General features: G+C 34.3%; 2 protein-coding genes across 2 annotated transcripts; one reads left to right on the top strand and one right to left on the bottom strand.

Moving 5' to 3' along the window:
* Nucleotides 1–2,859: 2,859 nt before the first annotated feature.
* On the top strand, nt 2,860–4,867 carry LOC141691547 (uncharacterized). Its single transcript, XM_074496277.1, has 3 exons — nt 2,860–2,928; nt 4,294–4,373; nt 4,426–4,867. The coding sequence occupies exons 1-3, from the start codon at nt 2,860–2,862 to the stop codon at nt 4,865–4,867; spliced, it is 591 nt and encodes a 196-aa protein (XP_074352378.1).
* A 662-nt stretch (nt 4,868–5,529) lies between these two features.
* Nucleotides 5,530–9,553, bottom strand: LOC141693165 (vesicle-associated membrane protein 714). Its single transcript, XM_074498182.1, has 4 exons — nt 9,188–9,553; nt 7,968–8,158; nt 6,467–6,630; nt 5,530–5,918 (listed from the first exon to the last, which is right to left on the bottom strand). Exons 1-4 carry the CDS (start codon nt 9,402–9,404, stop codon nt 5,828–5,830), a joined length of 663 nt encoding a protein of 220 aa, XP_074354283.1. The 5' UTR covers nt 9,405–9,553; the 3' UTR covers nt 5,530–5,827.
* Between the last annotated feature and the right edge of the window lie 9,681 nt (nt 9,554–19,234).

Here is a 19,234-nt window from a genome sequence, read left to right on the forward strand (position 1 = left end):
TGTTATCCTTCTTACTGACAGATTTCCTTTTCTGCCCAACAGTCACTACGTTCACCTTCGAACTACTCCCATGTTCAACAGGCATCACATGTCCTTGTTTGGACTTGTGTTGTTCCTGCACAGAGATGTCCAGCATAAGGTTTGTCCATGTGATCTCTCCTTTCTGTCTTTTTAGGGAGAGAGCAAACTCCTCCCAAGACTTAGGGAGCTTTTCAATCACAGCCATCACCTTAAACTTCTCAGGTAAGTCCATTCCAGACTCACCCAAAGCATGCACCAACATCTCAAACTCATGTACTTGCTCAGTCATGGACCTGGTATCCACCAGCTTGAACTCAAGAAACCTCGCCACAGAATACTTTTCAAGACCTTGAGAATCAGTATTATGGGTTTGGTCCAGCTTCTCCCACAACTGCTTAGCACTATAAGCATCCGATGAATAAACATCAAACAGAGTGTTCGCTAAAGCAGCCAGAATGGCAGCCCTAGCCACCCCATCCTTCTCAGCCCATAGCGCATAAACAGTCATAGTTTCAGGCTTTTCTTGATCCACAACAGGAGGATCATACTGTACCACCGGCCATAGACCCTTAACCGTTAACCAGAGCTTCATCTTTTTCTGTCAGCGAGAAAAAGAAGCCCCCCCACTGAATTTATCCGGCATGCCCGATAAATCAATAGGTTGTGGAAATCTGTACTTGGTCCAATCTATGGTGGACGCAGTAACTCCAGAACCAACAATAACAGGAGTCTCACCAACAGGAGTATCAGTTTCGTTAACCATCTCGTTAAATAGCTATATAACAAATAAACTCTTCAAGATTGTTGGGAAAGTATCAACAATAGTATATAACTACTATACTAACACAATGAGACAGTTATATAATCAATAACAAGAACAAGACAATAGTACCAATAATGAAAATAAAACACGAAGGTCGTAAATAAAATATAATTAGCAACTGTAAAAGAAAATTAAGAAGGGAAAGAAAGCTTAGCGTAATGAAGCTTTCAATCACAGCTGAGTCGCCAATCCCTCGAGAGGAAGAGGCTGTTCTTGAAGAGTTTATTGCCCTCACTTACTGTGTTCAGAGACTGCAATAACCCTCCCAGGATAAAACAGCAACAGCACACCGGTTCACAGCAACTCGATGTACAAACAGCGATCAGACCTCAGTCGCCAAAAAACCTATGCTAATCTGTATAAGTTTGGAGGAGAGAAAAAGAGGAAGAAGATGATAGCTAGGGTTTTTACGTATGTATATTTCAACGTCAATCAACCTCTATATTCCACAATGTTTTGTTCAGTATATATATTACATCCCAAAATATAACTGAATATATTACATTAATTAAAATAAATATTCTGACTTAAATTCTATTTAATGAATATTTCCAGAAACGTAACAGTCGGTATCAGGATTTAGTCCATCAGGATTTAGCCCATCAGGATTTACACTTAGCATCAATAGATAATGCACTCAGCAATTCCATCAATGGATAATCCATTTTGTGCATCAATGGATAATCCACATTGTACATCAATGGATAATCCACATTATGCATCAACGGATAATCCACATTGTGCATCAACGGATAATCCACATTATGCATCAACGGATAATCCAAATTGTACTTCAACGGATAATCAAAATTGAACTTCAACGGATAATCCACATTGAGCATCAACGGATAATCCAAATTGAACTTGAACGGATAATCCACACTGTTCATCAACGGATACAATATTCACATTAAAACAATCTAATAAGTCAGTAAATATTTTAATTAAACATTTCAAGCTACTAACTTAAACTCAATTTCTTTATGGATTACACTAAGAAAATGACTTAGATCCAAACATGAAAGTTTAAGTTCTCATAACAAGGAACTACTTCCAACAATTAGTTTTAGGAAATTACATCAAGAACATGTCTAAAACATGCCTCAAACTTTCCATTTTCTAACAGGATGTTGAATCTGCAATAACATTGAGAAAAGGTATGGGATCTATGACTTTCCTTTAAAAATAACTCTCGCAACAAAAGTGAGCACAAAAATGTAACTTCAGTCTGTTGCAACAAGTAGCGGCATGGACCAAAACAAACCGGGGTTGTAATTTAGTACCAGTGGATACATAATTGCAAATTTTTAACATGGAACCAGGTATACTCACCAAATCATAGTCCTGATACAGAAGATAACAGAAAGGCAAAAACTAGTTACAGTTGTCTCTGCCACCCTTAGCCCCCTATATCGAAAATACTTTATGCTGAGATTTTCTGAAATATGTAAAACTAAGAAATTATTGCAAGGTCTTCTTTTAACTAATTATATGGAAACTAGCTAAAACAAACTGAGATATCGAATTTGATAATTACATTTTTTTTTTGAAGGATATGTCACCATTACCTACTGATTATTGGCTGTTAACATTGCCCAAAATTTTAAAATTAATATCCAGTGGCTAAGGATCAAATTTTAAATGAAAAGTAATTTCTTGCATAAGATGGGACCAGTCAGGTTTTACTGGAAGTTAAATGTAATTTATTCATATTACTTGTGTTTTACATCAAAAACAGCATGAAAGATGCCTGTAAATTTATAGCCTATAAGGTAAACATAATGTGGTTAATCAAACTAAATATCTCTAAGACTATAACCATGCCATACTTCCTAACCAATCCAAGCGAGAAATTGCACTCTTAACAGTGGATAGCAGATACTTGTCGTATCGATTTTACCATGGTGTGCTGAAGCATCAGGTTTGCAACAAACACAAAGTGACTAATAGGCTAAACAAAATTGACAAATTTATAACCAGCGTTACAATACCAAACCAAAGGCCAGAGCCGCACAATGGGGCACATGGGAGAATATAATCTTGTAATTCATGATAAACAATTGCATGATGAAGCAATAAAGGATGTGGGTGAATTGAGAATTGAGAGATCACATAATTTCTAAAATCTCAGGTCTCATACCAACTTATAAATAAGACTACGAGGTTACACTACTTTAAAAAAGCAATCGAAAAAAAAGAACAAATAATTTTTTGCAAGGATTAACCCAAAATAAAATGTATAGTCATCACTGACACTGAAGCCTCATGTAATAAAGAATAGAATTGGGCAGGCATACTTCATATCAGTATTACAAAGGAATGCCTAAAGTTGAACAAGCTCATAGTAGGAGAGATTTAGTGATGAACCAAGGTACACAGTTACAGCTAGATGCTTTAATTACTAGTAAATCAGCTACATTTTCAATATATCAATAAATTACCAGAATCAAGATGCAAATCACACTTAAAGCATAACACTAACTTTTAAAATATCCTAAAAGTTACATGTGACGGCCAGATTGTATTACCAGACTGCATCAATATTGGATTATTGGTTAATAAGAAATCATAGTGCTACCTAGCATATTATCGTCGAAATGGGATATATTTTATTTTCACTATGCATATAAAAGGGTGGAAATCTAACAAAGTTGAAGGTAGAAATTAACTGATACTTAATGCATCACTTCCAATTTCTGATCATAAGATGTACTACTGAACCAACTTCGCTTGAGACTTGAGAGGACTGTGCAAAGATGTGTTTTTAACTTCTACGGTAATCTAGAACAATTCTGGGCATAAAATACACAAAATGCTCAAGTATACACTATGGCCTTGTATATTTTTGTAACTACATCTGGAAGTAAGACAAGTACAGTATATTAACAAACATTATGCAAGTTTTTTTATATATGTATTTCAATTACTTTTCTCTTTATGAGCAATGCTTTAAACAATATTTATGTCCTTCTATAGAAATATAGAACCTGTGCTAAAAGATGGGGAGTAGACCTATATACATCGCCAATCCTGCGATTGTTGTTCTCATCTAAAGCTGATTTTTATTAAATGCAGCGCCTATACGCGCTTAATAAACCTCTCTTCTAAGGTAGTCATCGCTTTCTAGGGACCGAGTGTACAACAAAAAATACATATGAACTTGTCAAAAAAAAAAAGAGTTACCAACTTACATATAGTACATGCTTTTCAGACAGACCTAAAGCTTGAACTAAACCAATGCTCTGATTCTCAGAAACCTGACAACCGTTTCCGATGATAACTGCTCGCCGGATAAATTTGTAAACACCAGCTTCAAATATGTCCGGCACACTTTATGTTGGACTTCCCGGTGGTTCCGGTAACCTTATTGGCTTCATTGACATTACAAACGAAAAATTAACTCAAGACCCTACAAAAAATTTGTAACTGAATACGTGCATCTCTTGCAGGGTTTTACAGTCAAGAGTGGCTATCGATGGTTGCAAGGGGAAGTTGATGATGCAGATAAACAGTTCTGGACCAGGCTATGGTCATTAAAACTACCATGTAAAGTTATTAATTTCCTATGGCGTGTTTGACAGTTGTTCACGGGAAAAATGTGTGCAAATAGGAATGGTAAGTTGGGGGCTGAGGAACAGAAGGAACAAATGGGTTTGGGATAGGACAAATGGGTCTGTCTTTGGTGTCATGGCATCAACTAATCATTTGTTGAAAGAGTGGAGGGAAGCTCAGATAAGGGATGTAGGAGGTCGACAGCAAGGTGGAGCAAGAAAGTGGGAGAAAACGGCTGAGGGATGGTTCAAAATTAATGTGAATGCAGCAGTGTTTCAGGATAGCATTGGCTGTGGTGCGGTTATAAGGGATGCACAGGTTGAGTTCATAGGAGCTATGTGCAAGAAAGTAGAGGGGGCTTGGACACCAAGGGAAGTGGAAGCTATTACATTAAAAGAAGCATTGTCTTGGATTATTGAGATGGAGTATGAAAAATGTGTGTTTGAAACTGATTCGAAAGCATTAGCGTAGGCATGTAAGAAAGCTCCTGGTGAATCATTATTTGGATCCACAGTGGGTGACATAAATTAAGTGCTAATTCAGTTTGTATGTATGACACATAAAATAGCTAGAGCTACATATTTTATACCGAAAGTGGTACGTCATTCCTCCTGGTTTCCTTTCTCGTGTACTGGAATTTGATTTAATTTGAATGCAAGTACGATTTTGTCAAAAAAAAATAACTGTCCAATACAGTACCACTATATTTATAAAAAAGTTGTAAAATTATATAAAATCTATTTTTGTGCTGAAAGCTGCAAGTAGTGCTGTTGGTTTCTTTTCTTGTTCCCAAACCTTCCTTCATCTATCACTTTACCTTTTTTCTCTTGCAATTACCATTTTTTACCCCCAAAATGTGCAAGTAATAAAATATCATGATTAATATTGTCACATTTATTTACTAAATAATTTTTTTATTCAATTAAAAAAAGTCTAGTGTATATATACAAGGGCTATTACAGTCTTACAGACTAGATTAGTTTCTGCTTCAGCCCCCCTTGACGATTTTCACAACTCCATTTTCCAAATATTTTCAAATAATAAAATTTTATATGAACTGCTCCTGACTTTCGTTTTTTCATAAAAAAGTAACACATTCTTCTTGTCAATAAATGGTGAGAGATCATTAAAAATATTTTGACAAAACCAACCATTGTATCACATAAGCATTATTTTTATACAGGGGTATATAAGAATTTCTAGCATTTACAGAACATAAACAGGAGAAGGAAAACAATAGCATGACCAATCAACACAATTTGTACACCAATACTGCACCAAGACTTTAACAAAATAATTAACTTCTGGAATCTGCTACCAAGCATAATATACTTCCTGATAATCTGAACTGTTCGGAAGTTCAGGATTTCCCAACACAAAGCAAGGTGCATAACTGAAGGGTTTAACTATCATGATTCTCTGGACAAAATGTTATGATCTGCAAGAAGGAAGAGTGATGCCTCCACAAGCAGCCGCGATTATTATGTACAACAACAGAACGATCAAACATGTCAACAAAGCCCTGCAATGAATAAGTTAAACATCCTTAGTAAAAATTTTAAATATAAACTTCTACCTTTTATTGAATAATAGCAATTCACAAACATGCACACACAGGATTATGGAGGTTTTATCTTTCATTTAGAAAACATAATACAGCACTAGAACTGGATAACATTTATATTTTGGCATACAAGGTGACAATATTCCTGGTTTTTAACACACGATAATGAGGAATATCATACAAGCTTATACGTTAATACAATTCATTCATGGCTCTATTAATAAAGTCAATCTCAAAAGGAGTTATCTTTTGAGTTGTGATTAGAATGATTATTAATTATCATTTATTGTAAAGCTCAGAGTTGTGGCAAAGGGTTGATAACAAGCTGCAAAAGGTGAGTAATGGTTTAAGGAGCCAGTTGCAATCTAAGGTTTTGCCAATGTATTATCAAGTGGTAACACATTTATTTAAAGTTTATGTTTAATGCAGAGCACCAGCCAATATAGGCCAAAGACATTCTAATATCCAAAACGTACTTAGCAAAAGATATATCATATAGTACTTACAGAAGCTTTGCATTTTTCATCCAGAGAGCTCTTCTAAGGCGTTTTGATTGTTTCTTAAAGTGAAATGCACCGTCTTGCATGGTAGCAGTTTTGTCAACAAGAAGCTCTATCCGATCACCTCTTTCCAGTATTTTTTCAATGTTATCCACCATTATTGTGCGTATCTGAAGGCAGACTACCATTATTTAAGATATAATCCTTCAATCTCAATATATTATCTCAGGAAAAAAACATGGCCATCACAAAATAGATCATTTATGAAACTCGGCTAAAAGGTTTGAGATGGCCAATATAAATTTGGCCAATATAATTGAGACACACAATCTGCTCAATTACAGATAAATTAATAAGAAAAATGCAAGAAACCGTAGAACAGAGAACTGACTGATATTCAATGCTAATTATTTCTATGGCATATGTGTGTGTGAGAAAAATGTGCCTAATGTTTAATAAATCCCTTAGGTAACTTATCCGAGGTCAATATGATTATTGGGGTATAGCAATTTACTCTACTAAAAATTTAACCCAATTGTATACAAGATCACGAGATTCTACTGACATACAATTTATGACTAAATTTTAATTCGTAGAGCATCATTGATGTAAATTTGTTAAGAAAGTCAGTTGTCCACTAAGTTTTTATAATCTTAAATACTCGCAATTTGTCAGCCCTGTTAATTTGCTATAAAACGATACTCGCCCATTTGGAAATATAGGAAGAGAGGGAGGGGCAAGTCACTAGGATGAAGATGAAAGAGATATAATGAGATTCCAGTTAAAATTATGAAATCATCCACGACAAGGCAAAGACACCCAGGTGATTAAGTTGAAGATGCAAAGCTACTTAAATTTTACTATACTTCGATATCCCAGTAAGGTCGCTGTTCTGGATTCTAGATAACTTTGGATGACTGGAAGCACAAGATATATTATTGGAAAAAAATGTGTGTACGTATGAGATAGTATTAGGAGCTATGACAACTCTTTTTGATTCCGTATCATCTTTTCTTTTAAGGTTCTCATAACCCTTTAATTGAACTCACTAGATTCACTACGAAACATATTGTACATGCATATGTAATTTTTAAATATCAAAACAAGAAAAATATAAAATTTTCAGTATTAAATGGGTTTTGATGCATTAAATAACTAAATTCGTATGTACAATATTTTCACCTCAGTAGTAATAAATTGAGTTAAAGGATTATGTTAGCCAAAGAAAAATTCCAAAAAGTTGCTCTTTATGGGGTAATACTATCTCTTTCCGCAACCAAACATCTAGAGATGAAATGAAATACTGTATTTTTTACCAGTTCAGATGCCAAACAAAGACTTATGGCATACTTCAATAACTAAAATGTGCAACAAGGCAACATAATTTTGCAAATTTTACAAAACTCAAGAAACATCTAATCGGAAAGAATTATTTTAATTTAACACAGATGTGACATATCAAATATGAAACAAGATATTCAATTTCTAGACAGAAGAAAGCACTTGCCTCGCCAACTTCACCTCTAACACGGTTTATTGTATCAGCACTAGGGTTACTGGAGAAAAACTCCATTTGCTGATGCAAAACTCTTGAAAATTCATCGTTCATTGCATAAGCGGGTGCATATAATGCCACTCTGCTGTAATTCTTCATAAATCTCATGTGAACATCTTCCAAGTACGAAAAAGGAATTCTCCCTGAGCCATATAGTAAAATAATACTTTGTCATAATTTAGTACAAAGGTAAAAATCAGAAAGTATAATTACGAGAAACAACCACGCCATTACTATTGCCTCAACAATTAAATATCAGTTCTATAAAGTGACATTTCCTCGCCCAAAATGTTGTTCCCTTTGCATTAAATTGAATGATAAAAAATCCACTATTGTCGACACTTGATGATTGGATGTACAAGTACAGTATATGACTTGAAAAAAAATTACATTGTCTACTCTCTCTTCTTGGTTATGAACTCAAAATAGAGATAAATGGAGACTAAAACCTTACATAATAACTCCTTTCATGTGAAGTGATACACCCAATTCCCGAATTAAGTAGAATTGTAAAAATCAACAAGAAAGTACTACCTTAAACTAAGAACTGATTGAATGTCTATGCACCCTCACATACGCAATGATATGGGTGAGTGGTGACTTATGATATAATTTAAAAAATAAATAACTGGAAACATACTCTGTAAACATTCTCCTACATAAATATATATATATATATACACACACACACATACATAAGCAAAAGTCCAGTTTAGACCACTTAATTGTTAGACACCATTGTAATACATAACGGCAGACCTGACTTGTATAACATTATTGCACAATATAATCGAAAAATGCAGAAGAATGAATTCGAGAATTGCAGTACAACGAACATGATTTCGTGAACAAGTTGATTACCAAAAACCTGCCCCTAAACAAACTTAATCATCAGTATCACATACTTACAACAATAAGTATATAAAATCGAATAATACACAAGTATGTTTTGAAAGAGAGAAGTACGAACTTCCGAAGTATGACACACATGAAGTCCATAAAACATTTCCTTTTATATACTAATATATCATCATTTCAAAGCAATTAAAAGTTTACGTATCTTGTGCTAATCAAGCTCAATTACACAATCAGTTAAAAACAGTACATAGATACAATTGAAAAAGAGAGAGATCAAGAAAGAGAGGAGAGGAGGGAGAGAAGAGACTACTAACTCCCAAAAGTGTCATTAGCCATACAAAGAAAAGTAAGAGCATCAGATCGGAGAATATGAAAAATATATCGATCTTGGGAGAAGCACATCCTCGATTCACTCTCAGACGGCAACTTCTCTAGAATCCGGCGAGCAACAGAGCCGGTGTTCCCGCTGACGGCGCTGAATTCCGATAGCACCGTCGTGCCTCTAGCAACCACCGCGTATAAAATAGCCATATTATATGTGTGTGTCAACTGTGTGTAAATTGATCGATCAGGTGTGTTTTTAGACCAAGGTTTTGTAGAGAGAAGAGAAAGATGGTGATGTAATTAAAGGAAGGAGTGTGTGTTACTTTTTTAAAATTTGTTCGTCTCGAAATGCTCGATTTTTCAAACTGTGTTCAAGTGTTATCCAGAGTCAATTAAAAATATTTGTCCAACTAATTTAATTTGTCTAATTGTTTTTCAAGTAATGGGTCCGTTTGTCAAATTTTATAAGTCAACTTATTGATTTATAAGTCTGCGAGAGGTTATTAACAGTGTTTATCGACCCAACTTATAAGTTGAATTTACAACTTATAAGCTGACAAGTTGAATGTTGGTAACGACATACTTTTTCTCAACTTATTTTTTATTTTTTTATCAATTTTAGTTTTAAAATATATATTTTTAATGTTAATATAATTTAAAATATAAGTTTTAAGATAATTATATTTAAAAATTATTTATTTTGGTTCAATAATAATAAAAATTCTGACTTATAAGTTAATTTATCCAAACACTTATATAACTTATAAGTATTTATCAACTTATCACTTATGAGTCACTTATCCGATAAACATTTGAAAGATCAAAAGTTGGGACATCTAAAATTCAAGAAATTTCTAGAGAGTCACATATATTTCATAACACTCCCCCTTGGATGACTCGTACAAACATCATGCCTCGTTAAAAACTTACTAGAAAAATCATGTCGGAAAGTACCTAGTGGAGAAAAAAGAGTACATGAGTTGTACTAAAAAGGAGTGTATAATAAATGTCTCCCCTCATTGTAAAAGGACAAGTGACGTCAACATAAATCTCGAAATCTGCGCATTCCAATCTGATATACTAACTTATCGAAAGAACTTGTTGGAAGTGCTTTGGTGAATAAATCTGTTGGATTATCGCAAGAACAAATTTGAGAAACATTGATCTCTCCTCTTTGTTGAAGTTCATGAGTAAATAAGAATTTCGGGTCAATATATTTCGCCCTGTCACCTTTGATGTAGCCCTCTCTAGTTTGTGTTATACAAGCTTCAGTGTCTTAATATATAATAGTTGGAATGTGCTTGTTCACTACAAGACCACATGATTCTCGGACATGGTGGACAAGAGATCTTATTCTTAATGTTAGAAATTGAATGCGATAAAACATAACACAGAAGGGGGGTGAATGTGTTTCTTGGATTTTTTTTTTTGTTTTTAAGCAAGTTGGATTATGGTGAACAAAACAGATAACATTTATAGAGATATTATGTTACATAAAATCACACAGAACACAAAATATCAAAAACTCACTTAATTGTATTAATTAAGTTTGTCTTTCTACAAATATGTGTTCTTAAGAAAATAAGAACTCAACTTCTATCTTGAGAGAATACAAGAAAATATAGATATGTTTGTTACTTGTGTTAGGTCACACAACACTGTAGAAGGGGGTTGAATACAGTGTTACTACAATCAAATCGATTTTGAACACAAGTAACAGTAAACAAATATATTCAATTTGATAAACTCTGTTACAATGGAACTGTTCTCTCTCAGTGATGAACAAATATCACGAAGAGCTGCTAGGTTACAATGTATAATCTTCTCGATAATGATAACACATATAGTGTAAACCCAAAGTCTGTGTTTATATAGTACACAGTTACAAGATAACTTCTAATTGATATGGAATATAATTCTGTCTCCTAAAATATATCAATCAGATATCTTCTACAAGTCTTCCAGTCTTCTAACTCTTTCCATGCATATCTTCTTTTATTTCAGTCTCGATCTTCTACTGTAAATTAGCTTCCTTCCTTATATGAAAGTCTTCCCGCACTTAAGTTCTGATACGACCTTAAGTTCTGATATTAAGTTCTGACTTCCAGTAAGTCCTAATATGTCCTGTTTGTTAAGATCTAAAAACTAAACATGAATTATATTAGACATGACATCTCAAATATATCTAACAATCTCCCCCAACTTGTAAATTATGTAAAATATACAAGTTAATAGATTTGATGATGTCAAAAACATTTAAGTACAAATGCAATAAGAGTTTAACTAGATAACTAACTACAACTTATAGTCCTTGTAACTTTTACCAATCTCACTGAGTCAATCTGAATCCATAATGATTCTTGATAAAGCTTGATATCAGCTTTTCTTCTTTAATCCTCAAGACTTGAGAGAGTGTAGTCTTGACTTGCTTCATCTCTTCATTCTGACTTCCAATCTGATAGAATGCAGTCCTTAAAACAGAGATATGGTTTTTTTATAAACCATCATTCAGTCTTATTACCCTAGGATGAGAAGAATCTTCATTGTAGCATAGACATTTCTCATTCAGTATCACTTCAAACTTAGCAGAATTCTTCTTCATTGGAATCTCACTTCCATCATTTTCAACAATACTAAGAATGAATTCTGTAACTCTTGAACCAGAAATTCTTGCTTTATCTCTGATGGTCTTCAATATGAAGTTTGACCATCTCCTGGTAATATTAGACTTTACCTCTAAAAGGTAATGAAAGAATTGAAGTTCTTTCAGTGATTTGTTTAACACGTCTGATTCTGACATCTGATATGTCCTTCCATCTTCAAGAAATAGAATCAGATTTTCCTTGACATTGTGCTTGTCATGAGCATCCAGTACCACTTGAACAGAAATAACCTTATCAAGATGTTTCTGTGTAACATCTTCAAGCGGTCTGTCAGTCAATAAAAATGGATCTCTAGTAGCAATTTCAACTCTTGTTTTAATCTTAGCTTCATCAGAACCTAGTCCAACCCTATCTCTTGGTTCTCTAGCATTTAACCCAATAGTCATGAAATCAGACAACAATTGGCTTTTCTTTGGATCTGATGGTTTGACATTTTTCCATAAAAGTTTCTTTTTATAAGCTACTTCCATCTTGTCTAAATCAACTTGAGCACTGTCAGAGGTTTACTTAATGATTTTATCAGAACTTGTTGTTTCAGTTATAGATTGTTGTTCTTGACTCTGAACAACTTGATCCTTGTCAGAGGTTGTCTTTAATTATTCAGAAATCTTCTTTCTTTTCAGAGTTTAAACATCTTTATCTTCAGCAAAATTATCATCAGAAACTTGAACCATTTTGCACACTGGCTTTATCAGAATTTGAGGAATTTTCATCTCCAGTGGCTTGGTTGATTCATCAACTTTTTCTTTCCCTTTGTCTTTGGGATCAATCTCAAATTGTGATCTTGTCTTGACTTTAGATGCCTCATAAATTGACTTCTCCTTGATCACAATGCCTTTTACCTTAGGCCTTGGAAGTTTCTTTGTAATAGAAGCTTTTGGCTTTAGATTTTTCTTTTCAGATTTGAATCTAGCTTCCTCCTCCTTGATATTTTCAAAATCCATTCCTGGATTATGCTTCAGAAATAATCTATTAGCAATTTCCTCATCAAGTGTCTCAATCTTGGGATCCTTGTAGTAGACAGTAGTCTGCTTCCCCTTGAGCTTCAGAGTTTGCATGAACTTTTGAGAATTTTGACTTCCACCTTGTAACAGAACATCAGACTTTGTCATCATACTTTGCTCATCAGAACTTGATATCAGATTTTGAGTTTCAGTACTTGCTATCAGATTTTGAGTTTGAGCAGCTTCAGAACTTGTCTTCTATTGAGTAGAAGATTTGCTTGCATCAGTAATTAGTTTCCTTGAAGAAACTTTGCTGCTCTGCTCTTTTCCCTGAACTTGACCTTTACCCTTGCTAGGGTTTCTCTGGTCATCAGTTTCATCATCTTTCTTCTTCAGTATTTGATAATTAGAGCATTTGGACTTAACTATCTTCTCCCCCTTTTTGGCATCATCTGATAATAGGAGTGAAAGAAGAAGTTCTACTGAAGATTGAATATCATTCAATTGAGCCTGTTGAGAAGCTTGATTTGCCAGAACCTCAGAGATTTGGGCATGTTGCTTCTCTTGAATTTTCTCAATTGCTTCTACCTTTTCAAGTGTAAATCAGGATATGTCGAGTCAAATTCAACATTTGTTTGTCAAATCAGCACAAATTATTAGTAACCACAATTTTAATCAAAACATTCATCAAGAAATACAGTTCAAGTAGATGAAGTAAAGATTAACAGGTTTCAATGAGAACATTCACATGCATATAATGCGAGATAAACAAAGACTAAATCTTGCAATCAAAAGAAATTTCATTAAAATATCAAAAGAGTACATTTTATGAAATTTGTAGATTACATGCAAAAGATTACAAGATAATCCTAGTCTAAGATTAGTTCCTCCTGCTGCTGACAAATAGCACTGCAAGACGGATGATCCGTTCTTGCTGAAGAAGAGCCTCTCCCCGTTCTTCTTCCAAGCGATTAAGATGGAGTTGATAGTCCATCTGAAAGAACAAGAGATTTGTATGAACCTCTTGTGGAACTAAGTTCCATAACTCATCAGGAATGGCGGTGATGTGCCATTCCTGTTCCCAGTCACCACAACTAAACTCGACGTTGAAGTTTTCATAGTTCATAAACAAGTTTACAAGAACCATTTTTATGAAGGAAGAAAATGGTGAGAATCAAAAGAGAGAGAATGATTTTGTGTGAGAATAGAAGATGATTTGTCTGAGATGAAATGTCAGTTAAATAGCCAATGGAATATCAAGGGACTAGAGGACTGATTAATGACTAAGTGTAGAGTTAACTTAATGAGCGTCTCCCTAGACCGATGTGTAATAATTTAGGCAATATGTGAACAGTTAATAGTTAAAGCAGGAGTTAATGGGCATGAGAAATAAGTAATTATTACTATGCGCATGTAGTTTTTTAAGACAAACACGTTTACCATTAACCCAAATCATTATGACTGTTTTTATCTCACCTAATTATATTCTGATTAAATATAACCGTTTTAGTATTTACAATAAATAATTCAAGTAAAGAATAATGCCACGCAAGCATCAGAGTTTCCATCAGGATTTAATATCGGAACTTGACTATTATCAGATTTTAACAGTCATCAGAACAGGGCTTCTTAACTCAAAAAGTGAATGTTTGTATCTGTGGTTCTTCATACAAATACTGACTTGTTTCTTCAGAGTTTAATCATCAGAACTTCCATCAGAACTTGTCCTCAGAATTTATGCAACTGACACTTAACTTTTTATCTAAAACAACTTAATCACCACGGTAATTTTCATCATTCATATGGAGTGAGAGTGTGTGCATTTAGAAAAATATCAGATAAAGATTAAAGTCTAATATACTTCAGTACATCTTAAAAATAAGGCATAACTAAGAAAAGTGCTTAAAATCTGTCATTAATAATGAAGTCTACTATAAGATAAATTTGTGCATGAGTCCACCTCAACTGTTTGTACTCATTTTATGCATCTTTCAGAATTCTTTTTCACAGTGGCTTCCCAGTGTAAGTGAGTCACAACTGCTATCAAAATTTCTGCTATTATCAGAGTATTTCTTCAGTAATCAGAGAATGTGAAAAGTCACCAAGAAAATTTATTTGCTTTTCTAATGCATATAACTTAATACCAGCAATGCACTTGGGTCTTCCCTTCCACATATTTACTCTAATTCTCAAAGGAGTACCTGACTTTAATTTTTCTTTTCTTTTCTTTTTCTTCAGATAAGTGAGGCTTATCAGCATTTAGTTCATCCTTAAGATTTACTGACATCAGAATTTGACAGATAAGAAGCAAGAATCTAGTTTGTGACTTAGTAATAAGATACACAAAGTAAATTTGACTAAGCTCAAAATCAGAATTTGCTTGTGTTAATGAATTTCCACATAAAGAACTAATTCAAACATGGGATTTCTAGTATGTTAAAGACTACTAGGTCAGCATCTAGCACAGTAATCCTCATTGGACTGAATAGTCACTGAACATTCAAATCACTATCAGAGTATATAGATCCACATCTGATAACAATCAGCATTTAATGAATTTCAATTTAAACACAGATTACATGAATATAAGACAATCTGTAAATACTAATCATAAAGTCTGATGCATGAGAACAAAAACTAAGCAGATTTAGAGAAAGAACCCGAAACCATTCCAAGTTCATTTACCAGTCTTGTAAAAGTAGCTTCACATAGTGGTTTTGTGAAGATATCTGCTAGTTATTGATCTGTTGGAACAAAATGTAATTCCACTGTACCTTCCATCAGATGTTCCCTTATGAAATGGTACCTAATACTGATGTGCTTTATCATTGAGTGTTGAACTGGATTACCTGTCATAGCAATAACACTTTGATTATCAAAGTAAATAGGTATTTTAGAGAATTCTAACCCATAATCCAGTAACTGATTCTTCATCCGAAGAATCTGTGCACAACAGCTTCCTGTAGTAATATATTCTGCTTTAACAGTTGATGTGGTAATTGAAATATGTTTCTCGCTAAACCAAGAAACTAATCTACCTCCAAGAAATTGGCAGCTTCCACTTGTGCTTTTTCTGTCTATTTTGCATCCTGCAAAATCTGCATATGAGTAACCTATTAGCTTCAAAACTGATTCTCTAGGATACTACAATCCTAGATCAGCTGTACCCTTGAGGTACTTGAAATTTCTTTTCACAACTATTAAATGAGGTTCCTTTGGATCAGCCTGAAATCTTACACAAAGACATGTAGCATACATGATATCAGGTCTACTTGCATTTAAATAGAGTAAAGAGCCAATCATACCTCTGTAGTTAGTAATATCTACTGATGAACCAATATCTTTATCTAACTTGGTTGCAGTGGCCATGGGAGTGGATGCAGTTGAACTATCTTGCATTCCAAATTTCTTGAGAAAATTTTTGGTGTACTTAGATTGACAGATAAAAGTACCTTCTTCATTTTGCTTGACTTGAAGTCCCAGAAAATAACTAAGTTCTCCCATCATACTCATTTGATATCTTGACTGCATTAGTTTTGCAAACCTTTCACAGAGTTTGACATTTATAGACCCAAATATGATATCATCAACATATATCTGTACCCAAAGTAAGTCATTTCCATGGTTGAGGTAGAACAATGTTTTATCAATTGTACCTCTGTGAAATCCACTTTCCAGAAGAAATTGAGCTAAAGTCTCATACCATGCTCTTGAAGCTTGCTTAAGGCCATAAAGTGCTTTGTTAAGCATGTAGACATGATTTGGAAATTTTGAATCTACAAAGCCTGGAGGTTGTTCAACATAAACTTCTTCTTCCAATTCTCCATTGAGAAAAACACTTTTCACATCCATTTGAAAGACTTTAAACTTTTTGTGAGCAACATAAGCCAAAAAGATTCTTATGGCTTCCAATCTAGCAACTGGTGAAAATGTTTCATCATAATTAATACCCTCCTATTGAGAGTAGCCTTTGGAAACCAGCCTTGCTTTGTTCCTTGTAATTATGCCATCACTGTTAGTTTTATTTCCGAACACCCACTTTGTTCCAATAATGGATATGTTCTTTGGTCTTGGCACTAGGGTCCAGACTTTATTTCTTTCAAATTCATTTAACTTTTCCTGCATTGCTTGCACCCAATCAGCATCTTGAAGAACTTCTTCCACTTTATTTGGTTCAGTCTGAGATAGAAAAGAATGACAGAGACATTCATTTGATGTTGCAGTTATAGTTCTGACACCTGCTTCAGGATCTCCAATTATCAAATTAGGTGTATGTGATTTAGTCCACTTCCTTGCAGATGGAAGTTGTTCTCTAGAACTGAATCCTCCCCCATGATCCATGCTATCTCCATCAGCATTTTATGATGCTCCCCTGTAGTTATGCCCTTCGAGACTTCAGAATTTGAGTTAGATCCTTCAGGATTTGAAGAATCATAGTTTCCAGAATTATCAGAATTTGGCTCTTCAGAACTTGATGAATCAGAACTTGAAGAGCCAGCGACAGGTTCTGATGCTTCATGAGAGTCTTGAGTTGTGGTAGGATCTTCAGCTTGCTCCCCTAGACATGTGCATTTTCCTTTGGAGTTGTTACCACAAATTCAATGACATCAGAACTTAACCCGTCAGACCTTACAGGATCAGAGTTTAAGTCATTAGAATTTACAGAATCAGAATTTAAATCTCCATTTTCAAATCTCAGCTGATCATGATCATTGAAATCTTCAAGTCCAGTAATCTTCTTATCATCAAAAGATACATTGATAGATTCCATGACAACCCTTGTTCTTAAATTTTAGACTCTGAAGGCTTTTGTGGAAAGTGGATATCCAACAAAAATTCCTTCATCAGCTTTTAGATCAAATTTTGACAGCTGTTCAGGATGAGTCTTAAGAACAAAACACTTGCAACCAAATACATGAAAGTATTTCAGATTTGGCTTCTTTTTCTTCACCATCTCATATGGTGTTTTTCCATTCTTGTTTATGAGTGTAGCATTCTGTGTAAAACAAGCAGTCTGCACAGCTTCAGCCCAAAAGTAGGTTGGTAGCTTTGCTTCATCAAGCATAGTTCGTGCAGCTTTAATGAGAGTCCTGTTCTTTCTTTCTACAACTCCATTTTGATGTGGAGTTCTAGGTGCAGAAAATTCCTGTTTGATTCCATGCTCTTTGCAGAACTCTTCCATAATTGAATTCTTGAACTCAGTGCCATTATCACATCTAATAATTTTAACAGAATCTTTGACCAACTTATCCAGCTCTTTGACATGATCATTTAGAGTAGATGCGGTTTCATTCTTCTTGTGCAAGAAATACACCCAAGTGTACCTTGTGAACTCATCCACTATAACCATAGCATATTTATTCTTTGCAGTAGACATGACATTGACTGGACCAAATAGATCAACATGCAGTAGGTGACAAGGCTCAAGAATTAAGGATTCGGTTTTGCTCTTGAAAGAATATTTTCTTTGTTTTGCCTTTTGACATGAATCACAAAGGCCATCAGGAGCAAATAATGATTTTGGCAGTCCTCTCACAAGATCTTTCTTTACAAGCTCATTTATGTTGTTAAAATTTAAATTAGAGAGTCTTTTGTGCCAATTCCAGCTTTCTTCAATTGATGCTCTACTCAACAGACAGATTGCAGAACCATCAGAACTTGTTGAAAGACTGGCTTCATAAATGTTACCATACCTGTAACCTTTCAGAATCACTTTGCCTTTAGAATTGCTTACAACTTCACAGTGTTGTTCAAAGAAATCCATATGATAACCTCTGTCACAGATTTGACTCACACTTAGAAGATTGTGTTTAAGTCCTGAGACAAGAGCTACTGTTTCAATGATGACATTCCCAAGATTTATATTGCCATATCCCAGAGTTTTTTCCATGTTGCCATCTCCATAAGAAACTCCTGGGCCAGTTTTCTCCACAAAGTCTGATAGCGGGGCTTTATTTCCAGTCATATGTCCTGAACATCCACTGTCCAGAACTATGATGTTTTTCCTGTTGCCCTGCAATCACAAAGACAACTAATGGTTAGTTTTAAGGACCCAGACTTGCTTGGATCCTTAGGCCTTTTTAAGTTTGTTAGCATTTGCAGCGGATTTAATTTCAGAGTTTATGCTAACATGCTGTTTATCAGAACTTATATCAGACTATGCATTAGACTTTACACTAGAAGAAATTAAAGTAACTTTCTTCAAAGAAGGTTTATTTGATAATAATCATAGTACAAACTATGATATTTATTACAAGTATAAATGGAATGCCATAAATTACCACAATGAAAACAAGGATTTTGTGGCTTAAACCTAATAGACTGACTCTTAAATCCTGAAGTAGGAGGTAAAGAGTTTATATTCTTATTCTTCCTGCAAAAAGAAGCAAGATGATTAGTGTTTCCACAGTTATAACATTTCTTTCTAGGA

This window comes from Apium graveolens, chromosome 10 (assembly GCF_009905375.1).
Source record: "Apium graveolens cultivar Ventura chromosome 10, ASM990537v1, whole genome shotgun sequence".
Taxonomy (NCBI): Eukaryota; Viridiplantae; Streptophyta; class Magnoliopsida; order Apiales; family Apiaceae; genus Apium; species Apium graveolens.

Coding starts and splice junctions, on each gene's coding strand:
- LOC141691547 (XM_074496277.1), top strand. CDS start 2,860: ATGGGGCACATGGGAGAATATAATCTTGTAATTCATGATAAACAATTG. Junction 2,929..4,293: donor ATGATGAAGCAATAAAGGAT/GTGGGTGAATTG, acceptor CATCTCTTGCAG/GGTTTTACAGTCAAGAGTGG. Junction 4,374..4,425: donor CAGTTCTGGACCAGGCTATG/GTCATTAAAACT, acceptor CGTGTTTGACAG/TTGTTCACGGGAAAAATGTG.
- LOC141693165 (XM_074498182.1), bottom strand. CDS start 9,404: ATGGCTATTTTATACGCGGTGGTTGCTAGAGGCACGACGGTGCTATCG. Junction 8,159..9,187: donor GGCTAATGACACTTTTGGGA/GTTAGTAGTCTC, acceptor TATATGGCTCAG/GGAGAATTCCTTTTTCGTAC. Junction 6,631..7,967: donor TTAGAGGTGAAGTTGGCGAG/GCAAGTGCTTTC, acceptor GTCTGCCTTCAG/ATACGCACAATAATGGTGGA.